At 29.2% G+C, this 20,176-nt stretch overlaps 2 protein-coding genes and 1 long non-coding RNA gene across 4 annotated transcripts; 2 read left to right on the top strand and 1 right to left on the bottom strand.

The window, feature by feature from the left end:
- Positions 1–143: 143 nt before the first annotated feature.
- LOC122524677 (endoribonuclease Dicer) lies at positions 144–14,548 on the bottom strand. Of its 2 annotated transcripts, XM_043647053.1 has the most exons (26): positions 14,446–14,548; positions 14,192–14,356; positions 13,911–14,088; positions 13,584–13,823; positions 13,160–13,439; positions 13,001–13,077; positions 12,827–12,930; positions 12,611–12,749; positions 12,128–12,258; positions 11,767–12,007; positions 10,687–10,926; positions 10,316–10,576; positions 9,564–9,737; positions 7,587–7,791; positions 7,182–7,497; positions 6,756–7,123; positions 6,306–6,439; positions 5,921–6,046; positions 2,307–2,603; positions 1,981–2,196; positions 1,690–1,890; positions 1,428–1,509; positions 1,094–1,314; positions 753–924; positions 543–618; positions 144–456 (listed from the first exon to the last, which is right to left on the bottom strand). In XM_043647053.1, exons 1-26 carry the CDS (start codon positions 14,466–14,468, stop codon positions 294–296), a joined length of 4,830 nt encoding a protein of 1,609 aa, XP_043502988.1. In that variant the 5' UTR covers positions 14,469–14,548; the 3' UTR covers positions 144–293. The 2 variants fall into 2 exon arrangements, with proteins under 2 accessions (XP_043502988.1, XP_043502989.1); XM_043647054.1 differs by lacking the exon at positions 14,446–14,548 and having other exon boundaries at positions 14,253–14,344.
- A 351-nt stretch (positions 14,549–14,899) lies between these two features.
- On the top strand, positions 14,900–15,301 carry LOC122524725. Its single transcript, XR_006305610.1, has 2 exons — positions 14,900–15,093; positions 15,181–15,301. It is a non-coding gene; the product is annotated as an uncharacterized LOC122524725 (long non-coding RNA).
- A 1,152-nt stretch (positions 15,302–16,453) lies between these two features.
- On the top strand, positions 16,454–20,145 carry LOC122524928 (nucleoporin-like protein amo1). Its single transcript, XM_043647448.1, has 6 exons — positions 16,454–17,009; positions 17,622–17,707; positions 17,787–17,823; positions 17,904–18,075; positions 18,173–18,259; positions 18,451–20,145. The coding sequence occupies exons 2-6, from the start codon at positions 17,626–17,628 to the stop codon at positions 19,933–19,935; spliced, it is 1,863 nt and encodes a 620-aa protein (XP_043503383.1). The 5' UTR covers positions 16,454–17,009; positions 17,622–17,625; the 3' UTR covers positions 19,936–20,145.
- The last annotated feature ends 31 nt before the right edge of the window (positions 20,146–20,176 follow it).

Raw genomic sequence — 20,176 nt, forward strand, 5'->3', positions numbered from 1 at the left:
TTCATTGCAAAAAAATCGTTGTCTTTTTTTGTCAAGGAATTCGACAGTTGTCTGAAAGATGGATCAAAGTCTTTGAAAATAATGGAGACTATTTAAAAAAATAACAGATGTATGATTACTTTATAAATAAATACTAATTTTGGTTAAAAAGGCATCGAAATAATTACCATACGTAATAGAATTTATTTTCTTGTCCAATTACCAGATAATAATATATAAAAAAATATTTAAGAACATAAGATATTATTAAAAAAATATTAGAAACTATATAAAAATATATCTTATTCTTATACCTATTCATTTCTACAACGTAAATACTTCAAAGCCTGTTTTGCTGCTGCACATTTAGCTTGCTTCTTATTGGCACCAAATCCATGAAAAATTTTTGTTACCCTTTTGGTTACTATTTCTAAAGGTACCATAATAGTATTTGTACCTTCTACTATAGTAGCAGAGCTAGAAAGAATAATTTTAAAATTAAAAACTATTTTATACTATTCATAAAACAGAAAAATAAAGTTCTATTCTAAAATGAAATTTACAAAAACTTAGCATTTGATCCTAGCTTCTCATAGATTAAACGTACAGGTTGCTTTGGAATATTTTGACTAAAGGTATCTGTAAAAATATATAAAATTCTTGTGTTTAATAGGAATCATATGCGCTCATAATATTATAAAAAAAGTCGTCTTAAAAAAAATAAAGAAAAAATATTAGTTACTGGATGATGAAAAGGGTTCTCAGAAACGTACCAATTTCTTTGTACATAAGAGCATATAAAATTTCCCAGACTTTTTTAATATCTTTGCAAGTATCTATATAAATAGCTGCTATAAAAGATTCAAATATATCGCTTAAAACTTTAGGAACATCAACATATTCAGCCATATTACATTCTTCTTCTTTAAGTAAGATCCACAAATTCTATAAGAAAATAATTCATCAAAATTTTATAAATTATTCTCTCTCTCTACGAGTTTAAAAATTTTCAAATAAAAATATATAATAAAACAGAAGAGAAGAGAGAGAGAGAGAAATTATATTTTTATATTATCCATATCGGTATGTAGACTATAAGATATGAATAATTTACCTCGTTATCAACCGTGTGATTTCCTTCTTCTTGAAATTTAACGAATCGATCAATAACATCATTTAATTGCGGAGCGTAGTACAAAAGAGATGTATGCAAACCATACTTTACAGCTAAGCATGCAAACGTAATATTATTTACAAGTGCAGATCTCAGATCTGTCACATCACCAGGATTTAATGATTCCAAATTTTGATGAATGTAAGCAGTAATTAAGAAATCTGAAATGAAATGAGAAAAATAATTATGCTTTAGAATAAAATAATAAATATATATGAAGTATACAAATATACACATATTGATAATAAATTTATATAAATTTCCTCATTCTTACCAATAATAGCATCACCTAAAAATTCTAATCTTTGATAACCTTCTGTTATATTATTTTCTGTGAAAGATGGATGTGTGAAGGCCTATAAAAATATAAATATATTTTATCAATATTTGTGTGTGTATGTGTATGTGTGTGTGACTTTAAACATAAAATATTATAATTGTTAATACATTTAAAAATTATTATTACTGTTTGGAAAGGAAGATAGAGAGAGATAGAGAGAAAGAGAGATAAATAGATTATTAGCGTCTTAAATTACCTGTAACAAATATGCTCTATTTTTAAACTTATAACCCATATTGGTTTCTAGTTTGTCAGCCCATGGCATATACAGATTTGGATCTTCTAAACCAATTTCTGGCTTTTGTGAAACACTATATAATAATGAGTGAATATCAGTATTGGAAGGCAAAATATTAAGCCAAATCATTAGTTTAACAGCTCCTACCAATCCCATACTCTGTTTAAGTAAATAATAATAGTATAAAAAATATTATTAATAATAATAAAAACAACAATGCAATAATATTAAATAGTAAAATGATCTTACCTTAAGATACACGCTTATTAATGCTTCTACGCAATCTGCAATAGATTTATCTGAAACTACTTGCATACCTAAGAAATACTCAATACCTGTTTGAGTTTCTGCATCAATCGAATCCAAAACTTTTATTTGCATACTATTTTTTGTATCTCCACTTATATATCCAGAAAATCTTTCTATTTCGGGTATTTCAATATCGTACAACACATTCGGTGATACCTTTTATAAAAAAGTAGTGCCCAATTCATTTTTAATATAAATAAGATAGAGAAAACAAAAGTATAATATCAATTAATAAAATAATTAAAAGAAAAGAAAGAAATCAAAACCTTGTTATCTAATAAAATTTGTTGTAAAGGACGAAATGTTGTATAAGCCGGAGGGATAAACGTGCTCAGTGGTATAAAGTCGTCAACTTTCATATATCCTGGGATGGACTTTTTTGTTCCACAATAATATAAATTTCGGTTTCCAATTATCTTTCCTTTAAGTGCAGTCAAACGACCTTCATTATAAGTTGGATAGTGGGTATATAAATATAAAGATGAAATAAATTTTAAATAAGAATCTCCTAAAGTTTCTAATCTTTCCAAATCAAATACATCATTTCCGGCAGTCGTAAGCGCCTGAAAAAAAATAAAAAGTTATACTATTATTATTATTGTTACAACAATTTTATAGAACATATATGTTACCGCCAACTCCGCCTGCATGATCGCAGATCAGCGATCATGTTGCCGGTCCTAAGCCCGGGAAAAGGAGGAAGGTTGTTGGATCAGGTTAGCTCCCTACCCAACGTAAAAAAAAGAAATTTGCTCATAGAGAAGAGTTTTTGCCTCGGAACAGGACGGATATACAGATGACGACACATGCAAGGAAATGGACAACGAAATGGAAGAAAGAACATATAATGCGACTGGCTACATGGAACATCAAGTCATTCAATAATAAAGATCAAGAAACCCTGAAAGAACTGAAGGATAATAACATAGATATTTGCGCCTTACAAGAGACCAAAAAGAAAGGCAAAGGACAAATACAGTACGAAGACTACTTAGTGATCTATAGTGGTGTAGAACAACAAATCAGGGCAAAAGAAGGGGTAGCCATCGCAGTGTCTAAGAAGTATCAAAACAACATACAAGAATGTAATTACGTATCTTCACGAATCTTGGTTGTAAAAATGGAAGCGGAAAATCAAAAATTAAATATAGTGTCAATTTATGCACCAGAAGATAATAAAACAAAAGAAGAAAGAGAAGCCTTCTACGACCAACTACAAAATTTAGTCGGATCATTACCAAGTAACCAACAAATGATAATCCTTGGAGATTTTAACGCCCGCATCGGAAACGAAATAATACCTGGAATAAAACAAAGGTTCAACGAAAACGTGTTAAATGACAATGGAGAACTAATGACACAGCTATGCACATTTAACGAGCTAAGGATTAATAATACATTTTACAATCATAAGGAACACTATAAATTTACATACAGCAACACCAGAGGCTTCAGGTCTACAATTGATTACATTGTTACCAACAGATACGTCCAACCAAACCAAATATTAGATATCAGGACGTTAAATTCCGCGGATGTAGGAAGCGATCATAGCCTGCTATTAGCAAAGATAAGAATGAAGTTTAAACCCCAAAGAAATCTTGCACGAGTAACTCAAGAAGTGAAAATAAACATCGAGTCACTATGGAACTTATCAACCAAACAACTATACGAGAACAGGTTGAAAGAAAAAATCGAAAAAAGCCCAATAAAAGAAGAAGATAACATAAACATAGCCTGGAAGAAACTAAGAACCAACATTTTAGAAGCTGCATATGAAGCCCTGGGAACACGAACTGTAAAAAACCGGGCTAGAATGATCAAAACTCCTTGGTTCCGCCCAGAGATTAAGGAAATATGCAAAAAAAAGAAAATAGCATACCTTAACTATAGGACATTAAGAACACCTGAGTCATACGAAACGTATAGACGAATCCGGAATCAAACAGCGACATTAGTAAGGCAAACAAAGCAAAATTATTGGGAGATTTTTTCGAAAAGAATGGAGAGTGACTTCTATGGACTCCAAAAACAAATCTGGCGATTTATTAGAAATCAAAGAAAGGAGGTCAATGAAATGATAGAAACAAACCAGATCACAAAAGAAAATTGGATTAACTATCTAACAGAGCTCTATAAATCAGAAGAACCTCAAACGGAACTAAATACGCCAGAAATAATAACCAGAAGCGACATACAAATTGAGTCCAGTGATGTAGAAACAGCTATTCGAAGACTAAAGAATAGGAAGAGCCCAGGGCAAGATGGCATCCAAAACGAGCTAATAAAATATGGTGGTCAACGTCTCACACAACAAATAACATTCCTAATCCAAAAAATACTATGCCAACACAAAATACCTGACGAATGGCGAACTAGTACAACTATAGTTATGTTTAAAAAAGGAGACAAAAAGTTGCCTACAAACTACAGGGGAATCAATCTTTTAAACACTTCATTAAAACTAACGACAAAGATTATAACGAATAAAATTAACAGCTTAACGAATCTAGAAGACGAACAGCAGGGATTCAGATCAGGCAGATCGTGCACAGACGCGGTTTTCATCATAAGACAGATAACAGAAAAATCAATTGAATACAACAGACCAGCATATATGTGTTTCATTGATTTGGAAAAGGCATTCGACCGAGTGCAGTTAAAGGATGTTATACACCTCCTCTATAACCGGCAAATTCCGAACAATCTTATCAAGACCATAGAGGACATCTATAGAAACAATAAGATCCAAGCAAAGATAAATGGCGCCTTGACTGAACCGATTGATGCAGGTCGTGGTATCCGACAAGGGGATTCCCTAAGTCCCCTGCTTTTTAACATCATTATGGACGAAATAATAAGAAACGTAAGACTGCTAAAAGGATATAAAATGGGCAGTGAAGAAATAACCATCCTATGCTATGCTGATGACGCTGTATTAGTGGCCGAAAATGAGGATGATCTACAACGTCTACTACACCGATTTAACTGCATAGCCAAATCATTCAACATGAAAATATCGGCCCAGAAAACTAAATGCATGACAACATCAAAGACGCCGTTAAGATGCAAACTGGAAGTGGAAGGGAAGGTTATTCAGCAGGAAATGAGATTTAAGTACCTAGGAATAGAAATCTCAGGATATGGTGATGTTGAAGCAGAGGTAAGAGAACAGACAATGAAGGCATCCAGAATAGCGGGTTGTTTGAATGACACAATATGGCGAAACAAAAACATTGACATAGAGACCAAAGCAAGAATCTACAAGGCAATGGTAAGACCTATTATGTCACATACCGCAGAAACTCGACCAGACACGGCGAAAACGAAACAGTTACTAGAGACAACCGAAATGAGAGTTCTTCGCAGAATAGCTGGAAAAACACTACTGGATCGAGAGAGAAGTGAAGATATAAGAAGAACATGCAAAGTGGAAAACATCAACGAATGGATACTAAAAAGAAAAAAAGAATGGAACGAACATATTAACAGAATGGACAACGGAAGAATTGTCAGAATTGCACGGGATAAGTCACCTGTAGGCCGCAGAAGCACGGGACGCCCACGAAAACGATGGTGCGACAATTTAACAGTGCAATAGGCAGAAAAACGTCGCTACGAAACAGGCAATTTGCCTAAACTAAAGAAAGAAGAAGAAGAAGATATATGTTACCGTACAAGACCGAAAATGGAGAATATCAGGATTCACATAGTCGCTTGGTGTATGACCGAAATATTAATGTATAGAAATAAACCCAAATATTCAGTACTTCACCGACATATTTGGTATGTGTGACAAACGACCATATAAATCTTGACATTTTCCAACTTCGGTCTTTCACGATAACATATATAAATTGGAATTTGATATTTTATTTACCTGTATTATTAGTACTGGGTCTGGTCCTATATCATTATAAGTTTTATCTAGTATTTTTAAAGTTGGTACTGATACATCAGGTTTACTTGAATAACTAATTATTTTGGATTTACGTTCTGCAGACTTCTATAATAATTACAAATAAAAAAATATAATACACATATATATATACATATATATAGGACAATTAAAATGATTCATCGAGATTTAAAAATTGTATTTTACCAAATATTACTAATAAAAAACGGAATGACATATAAAAAAAAAGAAGACCTCAGACGTAATCTTAAGGCAATCCTAACGCAGTCCGATGAATTATTTGTAATTATCTTGTGTGTACATATTGTGTGTGTGTGTATATATATATATATATATATGATTTTACCTCTAGTTGGGAAGCACACATAAAATTATAGTAATATTGAATATCGATTAATTGTACTTGCTCAGCATTTCTCTCTAAATCTGATGGTTCTTGTTCTTTTGACCAAGGATACAGACTTGCATCGGTATTTAGAACTATATACAATAAAGTATGTATTAAAACATATGCATTGCTTTTATATTGTTAACCCTTTCGCTACGGGTGGGTTCTCCGCCGCGGTACTTCCGCTGAACGGAGTGCCGCAACATCACGCCGACATGGAAATTTTTCTCCAAAGGGTATTTGTAAATAAAGGGTATTCCAGAGTATTTATAACGTCTTAGCATGCACTCTTTAATTTACATTGGCATTGGCATTAATACATTGCAATTACAGTGGCATCTTATGGAAGGCCACTATAGCGGCCCGTAGTAGCGAAAGGGTTAAATAATTTTTAAAATCATAGAATACCATCAATTTCAGGTCCATTCAAATCTGGCACTGGCTGTTCAGTTTCTATAACTTCATCTAATGCACTTTCTAACACCTGTTCTGATTTAATTGGAGATTCTAGTGCATCTATAATCAAAGGAGGCCAATCATGATCTTTAAGATCATGTATTGAAATACCCAGCTTTGCCTCTTGAACAATAATCTCTCTTAAATCTAATGCAATTAAAAATTGTGAAATTCTATGAAGAACCGATGGTAATGTGGTTGCTTTAAGCCAATACAATGCAGGATATTCAATTTTAGAACACAGTTCTGGTACTAAATGTTCATCATAATCTTCAAGTGCATCTGCACGTTTTCGTTTACTTAAACCAGATTTCATAGATCTGTAAAAATGTACAAATGTTTTTATTCTCTCTTTTCACGCATAGGAATTATACATACCTTGGTTTTATACAATTAATTTTGTTTGAAATTGATTTTACTTCTAACATTGATTGGTTTAAGTCTTGTATTTTTAACTCATGTTTCTCTTCATAATATTCAACATAAGTATAAAAATCAGAACCCGGAAAACATGAATTGGGTACAAGGTCATCACATACTTGTGTGACGATATATACATTTGGAGATGCTCTATAATTAGGAACAATCAATGCTAACTCGTAATCGGAAGGTCTTAATGATGTAAGACATTTAGTATAACTGATATATTTATATTTCTCGACAACACTCCAATTTATTTTGTTTTCATTATCAGCTGTAAAAGAAAAAGAAGTTTAGTAATAAATACAATATTTTCTATGGGTTAAATTGTGCAAAAAAAGAGAAGGTACCTTTGTTACTTACTTGGTACAATAAGAAAACAATTATCAAGATTATCAATATCAAATGTCATGAATTCTTTAATTACTAATACAATTTTACTAAATATTGTGGTATGAAAAATTTTGAGTTCCTCAATCTGTTCATCAGTTAAAACTAGTTTTTCATAATCAACTTTAGTATTAACATTTAGCTCTCCAACATTCATGAAGATAGGAAATGATGGAATCTAATGAATACAAAACAAATAAGATTTTTTAAATTTACACATATATACAAATCCTTATAAATATAGTATATTTATTAGCTTTGAATATTTATTTAGTCAACAACCATGCTGCGCTGGAAGCACTAGTTCTTGTTCAATCACTAACAAGGGGATCTTACACTGGGACCCCCACAGATCTTAACGAGCTTTGGTATATTAGTAGTATACTTTTAGGGTGTTATCGTGGTAAAGGGTTTCTTCAAAATGCCTAGCCATTTTTGAGAAAAAAGGTTTTAAATGAAACCTATATGAACCTATATGAATAAATTTAAATCTTGATTTTTGTTTTATATATGTTTATATTATCTTAATTTCGACCGTGTATCAAGTGGCGTGATAGCGTCAGTAGTATCGTTCTCGCTTCTCGCGCCGTTAGTCAGTGTTCGATCCTTCGTGGGGGAAGTATTTTTAATAATTTTTTTCTATCTGTTTTTTAATTTTTTTTTCATATTTCTTAATTTTTAAATATATACAGGAAAGAGAAAATTATTTATTACAAAAAAATTAGAAATAATAAATTTTTTAACATCTTGCGCAAATAATAAAGGAAAATTGATTACTTGAATTACAGTTAACATTTTATTTTTTAACAGGTATATAAAAATAGATAAATCTTCAATATACTAACAAATAACATTCGTATATATTCTAATCATTAACAATTTCATGTAGATATAATATTAAGTTCATGCCTTATTAAAACCAAATGAAAGAGAAATATTTTTAAACGTTCATCAGGTTTGTTTTCCAACAGATCTTTTAAAAAATCGTTGTTTATGTAACAAGTCATCTTTCATTAATTGCGCGAGATGTGAAAAAATTTATTGTTTTGAATGCTTTTACAATAACTATCACTCTGGAACCTACGTCTATTAAATAATAATAGATGTAAAATAAATGTTAAAACTCATAGATATAAAAAAATTATACATGAAATTGTTAATGATTAGAATATATACGAATGTTATTTGTTAGTATATTGAAGATTTATCTATTTTTATATACCTGTTAAAAAATAAAATGTTAACTGTAATTCAAGTAATCAATTTTCCTTTATTATTTGCGCAAGATGTTAAAAAATTTATTATTTCTAATTTTTTTGTAATAAATAATTTTCTCTTTCCTGTATATATTTAAAAATTAAGAAATATGAAAAAAAAATTAAAAAACAGATAGAAAAAAATTATTAAAAATACTTCCCCCACGAAGGATTGAACACTGACTAACGGCGCGAGAAGCGAGAACGATACTACTGACGCTATCACGCCACTTGATATACGGTCGAAATTAAGATAATATAAACATATATAAAACAAAAATCAAGACTTTAAAACCTTTTTTCTCAAAAATGGCTAGGCATTTTGAAAAAACCCTTTACCACGATAACACCCTAAAAGTATACTACTAATATACCAAAGCTCGTTAAGATCTGTGGGGGTCCCAGTGTAAGGTCCCCTTGTAAGTCAAGCAGCGCTGAGCACGGTTAGTATATTACTTGGATGGGTGAACCACTTGGAAATACTATGTACCGTTGACGCCAAAACTCCGCCTAGTTAGCATCTAGAGCTGGTCCCAAGCCCAGACAAAAGGAGAGGGTTCGAGGGTGAGGCTAGCAACCTACCCTCGGTAAAAACAATAAATCGCTCCCAGAAATAGCAATAAAAAAGCTATTATAACAGGACGAAGTCCTAATAAAAAGAAGAAGAAAAAGAAGAAGAAGAATATTTATTTACCTTTGGAATTGATTTCGTTGAAAGTATTCCAAATCCTGCTGGATCGTTTAATAAATTATAAAATATTAAATTTCTATTATCTTGTGGTACTGAATACGCTGGACTAAAATTAAGAATATGAAGATATAATTCGGTTCCTGCTGAAGGATATGCACCAAATAATGGCTCTGGATGCTATAAAAAAAAATAAATTTTTTAATAACATTTCTTCTCTCATCTAATTTTTATAATATTTTATAAGTTACTATTTATTTTATTTAAGATAAATTATATTATAAAATTAGATATATATTGTTGCGAGCCAGTCTGAGTCGCCCTGCGAAAAAGGGCGAGAAAGTTGTTTCCAGACGACTCGTTTGTTTATGGTAGGAACTTCAGAGAGATCTGGACGAGAAGCCGCGGCGTGCGGACATATTAGTAAAGAGTACGCGGGATTTTCTAAAAGGGACTATGCTTATTATATTGTTGTTCTTAGCGTTCATAAAGTTTTTGTTCTTATTTTAATCCGTTTCCGAGGAGTGTTACAGTTTTGGAGGCTCGTCCGGGATAAATAGGAAGCGAGTTAAGCTGTGGGATTAACCAAGACCAGTTTGGATTCGAAATTTAGGGAAGTTGTTTCAGGCTATGAAGGGACAGTGGCGAGGATCACGAAGGGAGCCTATGAAGTGCTGGACGGCGTATTAATAATAATACATTCATCCAGAGAACTACGAAAATAATAAAAATAATAATAGTAGTAGTTGAATAATTACATGAATTTCATGAGATCTTCTTTTTCTAGCAGTACCGCTTATGTTGTTACAGTTTTCCTCTATCCAATTTGGAAATAGATGATCTGTATCGTGTATTATTTCATTCACAGTCGGCAATAAATTGTCGGATAATTCACCAATTTCATACAATTTAATACAAGTTTTAAAAGCAGCAGATCTTTTAGCTCCATCTATAGAAGACATAATGTCTCCAAATATTATGTCTTTTAATGGAGATATGGTTGGTAATTGAAGGGATACCTAGGAAATTTATTGTATTATACGTATATGCCAATCAAATATAGTTAATATCTAACTATAATTCTTCTTTTCCTTTTCTTTTTTCAATAAAACTAATGTAATGGGAATACCTGGTACTTGTCTTCAATTGTATACAACTTCCAAATTGGAACTAAGGATACTAATTTCGACTTCAACAATACACTGCAATATTTATTTACTAAAGAAATTGCAGCTTGCTCTGTTAGTACACTTTTGACGACGCCATCCTTAGTTTTTATTACATATGGATCGATTGTGTAAGTATATAAATATTCCTCAATTTCCTTTTCAGTAGGTTTTTCCCGAAGATTCGATTTTCCTACTAAAATCTGAGAGAATATAATAAAATTAGGATAAAATTAATAATTTCATATATATTAGATGAGAGGAATTTATACAAAAGCAAATAATATAATCCTAATATTGAGTAAATTAATTTTAACAGATAACTAAAGTCATTAGTGAGGTACAGCAAGCATGCAATGATGTGGATGATTATTTTTATTTATTATAATAAAACGGTTATATACATTACTGACAAAATTTTTGAATACATGTTAATTAAAGCTACTAATTTCTTATCGTTTCATTTATATCTAATTGTAGAAAATGTAAACAATCTACTGAGACATCACGACCTTAGTTTGTGAAAGATCTCATACGTGTAAACAAAAACAAAGCTAAACGCTTAAGGTATTATCATGTGATATCATAAACAGTATAAGTGGACGTGAAAGCTTATTACTTAAAAGTAGGGATGCAATGTATTTGGATAAAAGTAAAGTTATATAAAATGCATCCAAAAATAAAGAAATGTTAACAAAATAGAAACCTATAGCTTGTATATAACTGTGTGTAATGCAAATGCAGTGAAGGTATATTCAAACTTTCAGTTGTAGTGTATATATACATGTTATTACTATTATTCTCCTTTTTATGGGTTTGAATAATCTTAACAACACTTTTCCATACCCCTGATGTCTTTCTCTAAAGTCAACAGTATACAATGTGTTCTAAATTCACCTATCCAAATACTAACTGTGCAATCATTATTTAACTTTAGTGATCGAACAGGAACTAGTTTTTTTAACAAGGCAAGGCCGTTGGCCAGTATATATATTTATATAAAAAAACACTATATTATGAAAACAATATATATTATGACATACCTGTTCTAAGGATGCATCAATATCTTTAAATAGTTTGTGTTTCTTGATATAATTATTATCACTTTTATCTAACATAATAACATATTGACTTGACGATTGACGAGCGCGTCCTTTACTTTGCATATAAGATCGGAAATCTGTTGGAATATCAAAACGCACTATAAGTGTGCAAGTAGGTATATCAATCCCTTCATCAAGAACATCTGTTGCTATGACACAATTACTTAATCCATTTCTAAATCTGTAAGAATGTTATAATGTATTAATATTATAATAATATGATATAGTATTCTGACTAAATGTTAAGAGATTTGTAATCAGAGAAATAATATATACAAAATAATATAAGTAAATGATAAACCTTTGTAAAACTTCTTTGTTCCACTTAGAAACACACAAAACTTCTTTAGAATTTTTGAAAGGATTATTACTAAACCCTACCACATAATCCGGAATCAAAAATTTATATTCTTCATCGGTAGCGTGTAAATCCTAAAAATAAGCAAAGAAAAGATAAGATTTTACAGAAATGTATAATTGCAGACAGATATTTTAATATGATAACAGTAAATCAATAAAAACAGTCATAAAATTTATATAATATAAGCAATATATTGCAAAAATTTAGCCTGAACACTGTACTTACATTTAAAAAAAAACAAATTAGAACAAAGATATTAAAAGATAAAATTAGAAAATATTATTTATTAGATTCAGAAGATAAAATAAAATATTTTCAAAGATAAATTTGGTAAAAACATTTTATTTTAAATTGAAAAATTTCAGTTATATTTTTTTTCAATAAATTAACTAAGAATGTTATTTTTAATTTTGTTTCTCTTACCTTTAAAATATGATACAATATTTTAGCGGTAAATCTACGTTTTACAAAAATAATGCAACAGAATTTTTGATCGAGTAACTTATTGTCATTGAAATGTTTCAATAATTTGATAAGTTTGAGGACATGATCCGATACAAATCTGTAATTTATAAAATCATATTTATATATATATACACTTTAAAAAATATATTAATAAAAGTCTTAATGTATGCTTACTTGAATATTTTATATTGATCTATATAAGCTTTCATTTCATCATCTAAAATTTTTCTTATTGTAAATAATTCAGTTAATATATAATCAAAGATGAACATTGTTTCCTGGAAATAAATAGCACATTAATTTTATACTTGCTAAACCGATATAATATAATCTTCTTAGTATACATACATGATCCTCAATGGTCCTCTTTTTGTATTCTAATTGGATTAAATGTAATAAAATACACTTACTAACGCCATATATACCTGGAAATAAACGTATTTAAATAATAAATAATTAACTTTAATTATATATTATATTTATTTCTATTATTGGGGCCATAGTTACCTGTCATTTCCACATGTTCTATAATGTCTTCGATAATGGACTGAAGTTTTACGTTTATTGGTTTTGCTTTAAACTCTTTACTTGATTCATTGAAGTTAGAACATGGTAAAGACAAAATGTTTAAAAATTCTTTTAAATTTTCTAATCTTTTAATCAATTCGACCAAACTTTGTGGAATAATATATTTTTCATAGTAAATAAAAACTTCTTTCGGGCTCGCAGAATATCCCTTTACATTTCCTACTGTTGCTATTTTTGAATGAAATGTTATTTCTAAAGTCTGTAATATAAAATGATTTGTATCACAGATGCATTCATGTTTATACTTATTTTCTTTTATATATTTAAAAAAAACTTTTTTTTGTTGATATGTTGATAATTTATAGGATGTAAGATTCTCTCATAACTTATTATTCATTATTACCTTAATCGAATCTATAATATTAGTCAATTTGACGTTAGAATTAAGTAAAGTTGCTGACAATGCTAATATTCTAGGTTGCTTTTTGGCATCACATTGTTCAAATTGCTGCATAACTTGTCGCATAGGATGATCATTTACTGCTCTGTGACATTCGTCAAAGATAATCAAATTAATTCTATTTAAATTTAAGTATCCGTGAGTAATAAGATCTACCAATATTTGAGATGTCATTACTAAAACCTAATAAATATTTCGTATTTATATTAACATTATTCAAAAAACGAAAAGAAATATATATTTATAAATATATAAGTATTATATATGTACTTGATGTTCTTCCAATTCTTTTAACCATATTTCTTTTGTCCAATAATCGACGTTCATATCACCACAATATCCCTTACATGATAAACCTGTATGTCTTGCAATATATTCAGATTGTTGCATTACTAAAGGTACTGTATTAACTGCAAACACTGTTCTTTTACCACCTTCGCTATAAGGTCTAAAAAAAGAATATAAAAGCTTATTTTTGGTATATAATTAACAAACTATTGATGATGAATAAAATCAATCAAAAGAAAGAAAAAAAAATAATTATTACATACTTCTGTACAGCTGTACTTAATCTTTTAAGAAGCATCATTGCTATAAATGTTTTTCCCGTACCAGTCGGTAGATAAATAATAGTATTAGATTTCAATGCTGTTTCATAAAGATCTATTTGATATGGTCTGGCGACGAATTCCATCCCTCCATTTTCCATTTTTGTACTGAAACATAAATTAAAGTAAATAATAAATCTTTGCAGTTTGCAATTTTAACCTGAAAGTAATGAAAATATGAATGATTATCAACTGACCTGACTACTTCTGTATTATCCATAATTAGTTTAATATATTTATAAAAACGAATATATTGCAACCAAACCGAATAAACATTTATTTACCCTTGCCAATTAAAATTTTCATTACCAATTTTAAAGAAATGCAAGTTCTAATTAAATTTAAGACCAGGAATATGTAATATTATTGATTATCGACTACTTTCGATGTTATTTGGATCAAAGAGATTTTTTGGAGCCAATCATAGAATTACAAAAGTTCCTATTTTTCTTATTGCTGAAATTTGAATATGATTAAATGGAATATGATTTTTTTCGTATTTTTACTTGATAAAACGTAAAAAAATAGATACATATAATACATATTATATAAAAAAATATATAAGAAAAAATATTTAGATAATTTTAATCCTAGAGTACTATTTTTTAATACGTTAAATTGGCAATTTAAATATTACTGAAGATATTTTAAGTTACCACCACTGATTATGACTATCTTGTAAAAAAAAAAGAAAAAACAAAAAAGAAAAGAAAAGAAAAGTACAAATAAAAATAGTAAATAACTCTTGGAATAATCCGGAGATTCATAAATACAACCATTTTACATTGGTTTTTTCATTAATACTCTAGTGATCTTTTAAAAAGACATATTACTCGTATTTAGAGGTAAGCACCTCAAAACTTGTTTGGTTTTTATTCTTTTCTGTATTTATTGGTATTAAAATCTTGGTATATAAGTATTTATTCTTGCAGTTTGCAGTTATAGTTTTCATCGTCTTACATTAAAAAACATTGAATAGAAAAAACCAAAACATACACAGATATTATTCGTAAACAACAATTACAGATATAATAAAAAAAAATTTGTTAACAATTGATCAACAAGAACTTTGATTAACCATTTAAATGGTGATTTTTGGACTAACTATAGAAGTTCAGGTTGTATGAATATAAATAATAATATAGGTGCATATATCATTACATGGAATTCAATAATTGATCAATAATAGAAAGATTGCTTTAAAATGCATAAAAGCTTAAAAAAACTTTTATCTATGAAAATAATCTAAAAATGCCATTCAAGTTCGAATAATAATTTCATGTGACAAATTAAGTCATTGTAAATGTATATAAGTACATGCAGAATGACATCAGCAGTTTATCTTGGTAGTGGTGGTATCCTCCATCGTGCATTGATATTTATGTTAAAACTAGGATGGAAGTCAAGATTTCGTCTACCAGTATTAATTGTTGTAGCTTTTGTTGCTTTGGATATTAGCATGCAGCTAGAAATTGCATTAGAGCATGAAAATGGTACAGAACATACTGCTCATTTATGATCCTTGAATAAGATCTTCTTGATTTAAATTAATTGGATATTAAACAATACTATACGTATGTGTCATATGATTCATACGAATACTATTTTTGTTCGTTATATTTTGTAATAATACTGTGTATTTTTTGTATTCTTATAAATAATAAGATATATATAAATTATATAAATTAATTATATATCAGAGAGATAAAAGTGTATTCCAGTCTTATTTAACTATATATATATATATTTTTATTGTTTTCTTTTTGAATAGATAAGTATTATTTTAAATAATTCAATTTCTTTTTTTATGATGAATGCATATTATTGAATTTATAGTTATTAAATAATATCGATAATAATTTATAAAAGAGAGAGTAAACTATTTATAAATTGATTAACTATTATATTATAAAAATATATAATATAATATAATATATCAGTGATTGTTTTAATTATCTGTACACTTAAGAAATATTTTTAATGTCAATTTTAAAAAGTAATATTTCATTCATTATTTTTAATTAAATAAATCATTAATATTATAAATATTATTATTTTTTTTATTTAATATGACATATTTTATTACTAAAAGAATGCAATTATATCTCTATTTTTCTTCTTTTTATTCAAACATATAACCACGAAGCGTATATATAAGGAGAACGAACTCGATACGCGTTCTCGTCGAATTTGTGTCATTGAAAATGAGGAAACATCGGGTACGATAATTCTCCACAAGGGCGGCGGTGGTGTTCGAGAGTTCAGATTTTAGTACGTGGTGTGTTATTTTTTGTGTGTATGTGTGTGTGGTATATATATATTTGAAAAATCTGACCCATCGAATCGACACGCTCTCTAGTGGCAATAGAAATCATCCTTTCATACTGCATATACGTAGACACATTTATAACACTGCGTTCGTTCTCTTTGTATAAGCTTCGTGCATATAACCATATGCATTATTCATGAATTATAACCTTACTTATTCATTTGTCTAAAATTTTGATTTCCAACGGTTGGTAACATTAGTTAAATGACAATAATAAACTTATAAATATACTTATATAATTATAAATATATGTGGTGTGTGTGAAAGGACGAGTGAGATAGCTTTTAATGCGTGAAATAAAAAGTGTGAAGTTTCGATGTAGGAGTGAATGGGATAGAGATCGAATACTGTAAACAGTAAAATAGTAATAGAGTGTTTTACCGCGAGACAAAGACCGAAGAAGACAGTTATCGTTTAGTAGTCAAACAACGAGTACGTGTTACTGTATCATTATTTTTGTAGTTCATTTATCAGAATATATTGCATATCCGTGAAGAGAGGTTTCCTTCCTCAAAGAACCTATCATCAAATTTATCGAAATTCCTATTTTTTGTTTGTTGTTGTTTCGGAGAGAATCCCACATATATATTTATCAGAATCAACATTATTTGAAAGTTATTAAAACAAAGAGTTAATACGTTTAGTGTATCGTCACTTTATCATTAATCCTTTGCACTATGATTAAATGCGCGCCATATACGATGCTATATTTCGAGCCTCTAATATTTTGACCGAAAAATATATCACAAATTTCACATATTGTTATAGCGCAAGAGATTATGTAGAATAACCTGATGAGACAATTAAAAGCTTGTTTTACTTATAGGTTTAAATAAATTTAAAAAATCTTGTTATTGTATCTATAAATCTCACAGGATTTCTTTTCGTTTCTTGTCTATCTTTCTATTATTCCTTTTAGACATGGAGAAATGTCTATTAATATATTTTGAGTTTTATACAGCATATGTCTTAATAAGTTAGAATTATTTACATCACGGTGTTCATGTACTACGAATTTTGTTATTGAAATTTATACTACTTCAGTGATATGATGCCAGCCTGTAAGTTTTATCGCCAAGGCAATTGTCGTAATGGACAATATTGTCAATATGAACATTATAATGGCTTTGGTAAGTAAAAAATTGTTATATTTTTTATTATATTATTATTATTATATGATTAATTTGTTTTTTTTTTCTTTCTTTCCAGCAATTCTTAACAATATCAATGATGAGAATAAGACAGCGTAAGTGATAGGAAAAAACAAAAACATTTTAATTTTGCATAAATATGCATATTTTCTTCTAAAAATTAATGTTATATTAGGGTTGTTATTGCACGCGAAGTACTTTGTGCAGAGATGGGTGGCCAATGGTTATTGTCATGTTTTGCACCATTCAGAGATCGACCTAATATACCTGGCATGGATGATGTGTCACCTGAAGAAGTTAGATGGGAAATGTATCAAGCACAAAAAAATGGTGTTGTTGAACAGGCAGTAAATAAATTAATAAATTAATCAATTAATTTACTTACTAATCTGAATGTATTTACTGCTATATATATGATCTGTATCATTTATTTTTTGCTTATAGAAACTTCGCTTTCAACAACTATGTCAAGATATGCAAGCAAAACGTGAAGCTTTAAAATATCCTACACAAGAAACTTTAGAAATGTTGGTAAGTAATTGTTTTATTTATAATCATATTAAAGAATTTATAAAGAAATTGTGTATGTTTATGAATTTATATATATTTTTACAGAATATTTCTTGCGAGTATATTTACATAAACATTCATAATCTAAATATTCATTATAAGTACTTGTTAATGAAGTTGTTTTTCCTTTTCTTTCTTTTTTCTTTTTGAAGAAAAAACTTTTAGGTAATAGATTTAACAATGGAACATCAGATATGTCAAACTTCTCTTTTGCAAATTCACAAATGTTAATTAATAATAATACAACTACTAATGTATTTGGTACTGAAACATTTGTTAATCAAAATAATACATTTGGTCAAGGTTTTGGTTCGGTGAATAATAATCCATCTCCATTTACAAGAACAAACAATTCAGCATCTTTGTTTGGTGCTAGTTCAACTTTTGGTAACAACGCATTGACATTTCCTAATGTAACTAATTCAAGTTCAGTATTTGGTGGTACTACGAATTCTCCTGTATTTGGTAATGGACAAAATAATCAAGCATTTGGTACAGTTACGAACAATTCTATTTTTGGTGGTGCAACATCGCAAGCAGTATTTGGCCAACCTAGCAATTTTGGTACTACCACTCAAACCACTAATGTTTTTGCCAGACCAAGTACATCACAGACAACAACATCAGTATTTGATAGTGGAACAGTAGTACCTTCTAATTCTTTATTTTATACGCCTCAATCAAATACATCCTTGTTTGGTGAAAATAAACCATCTACCAATGGTCCATTTGGAGAATCTTCTGCTATACAAACATCAAATTCTATCTTTGGAGGATCAACTACATCATCAGGAAATATGTCTACTAATTCAACAAGTATTTTTGGGCAGTCAAAGACTACTACAGTATTTGGAGGATCATTTACAAACAATTCTAGTCCATCTATTTTTGGTGGTCAAACATTTAACAAAGATACACAAGTGCCTAGTGATAACATTTTCGGTAGATTTATTACCTCATCGAACTTTGCTCCTGCGAGTCAAGGAACTAATGTTTTTAATGTTACAAAAACTACAAGTAATGTGGGCAATTTTGGAGTTCCTCAAAATGCTTTAGCTGTTATGCCAGCAACAAATACAGCTTCATTTGCCTCCGCAGCAACTACGACTAGTATTGCGCCTTTCGGTACAGTAAACTCGCAAACTGATACTAAAAATACAACATATACCATTGCAAGGCCAACATTTGGTATAACAAATACAACCAATCCATTAAGCAACACGGTTACTTCATCTGCCATGCCATTTGGAGCTACAACAGGAACAAGCTTTAATGGTAATACAAATATAACATCATCACCTTTTATTGTACCTACGTTTGGAGGTTTTACTTCTTCTTTTATGCAAACGAGTACAACAGCCACAACTACTACAACCAATCCATTTATTTCACAACAAACTAATTCACCATTTAATGGCGCAGCTCACAATCAAATTGGAACAATAAATGAATCGCTTGTTGCAAATCAACCTAATGAAAAATCACTGTTCTCATTTGCACAAAAAAATACTCCTACTGATGATACTACTTATTCTGAAGAATTACAGTTAACTGATGATGAAAAGAGTATATATTTATCAAACGAATTTATAGTTGGTACAATACCACTAAAACCTCCAAGTAATAATATGATATAACGCTGTTGTATTTACATATATATTTATAAATATGTAAACATATGTATATGAAAAGTTAAATTCATTACATTTTTATAAAATAATGTAATTGTACTAATACTTAAAGATATGAATTACAATTCATTTTCGTTAGAATACAAATTATAGCCAATTATTGTATATAAATCGTTGAATAAGATTTTTGTAATATAACTGTAATGTAACTTTTAGAAAAATAACAAATGTTATTTCAGCAAATATA

This window comes from Polistes fuscatus, unplaced genomic scaffold, assembly GCF_010416935.1.
Source record: "Polistes fuscatus isolate 324 unplaced genomic scaffold, CU_Pfus_HIC Scaffold8, whole genome shotgun sequence".
Taxonomy (NCBI): Eukaryota; Metazoa; Arthropoda; class Insecta; order Hymenoptera; family Vespidae; genus Polistes; species Polistes fuscatus.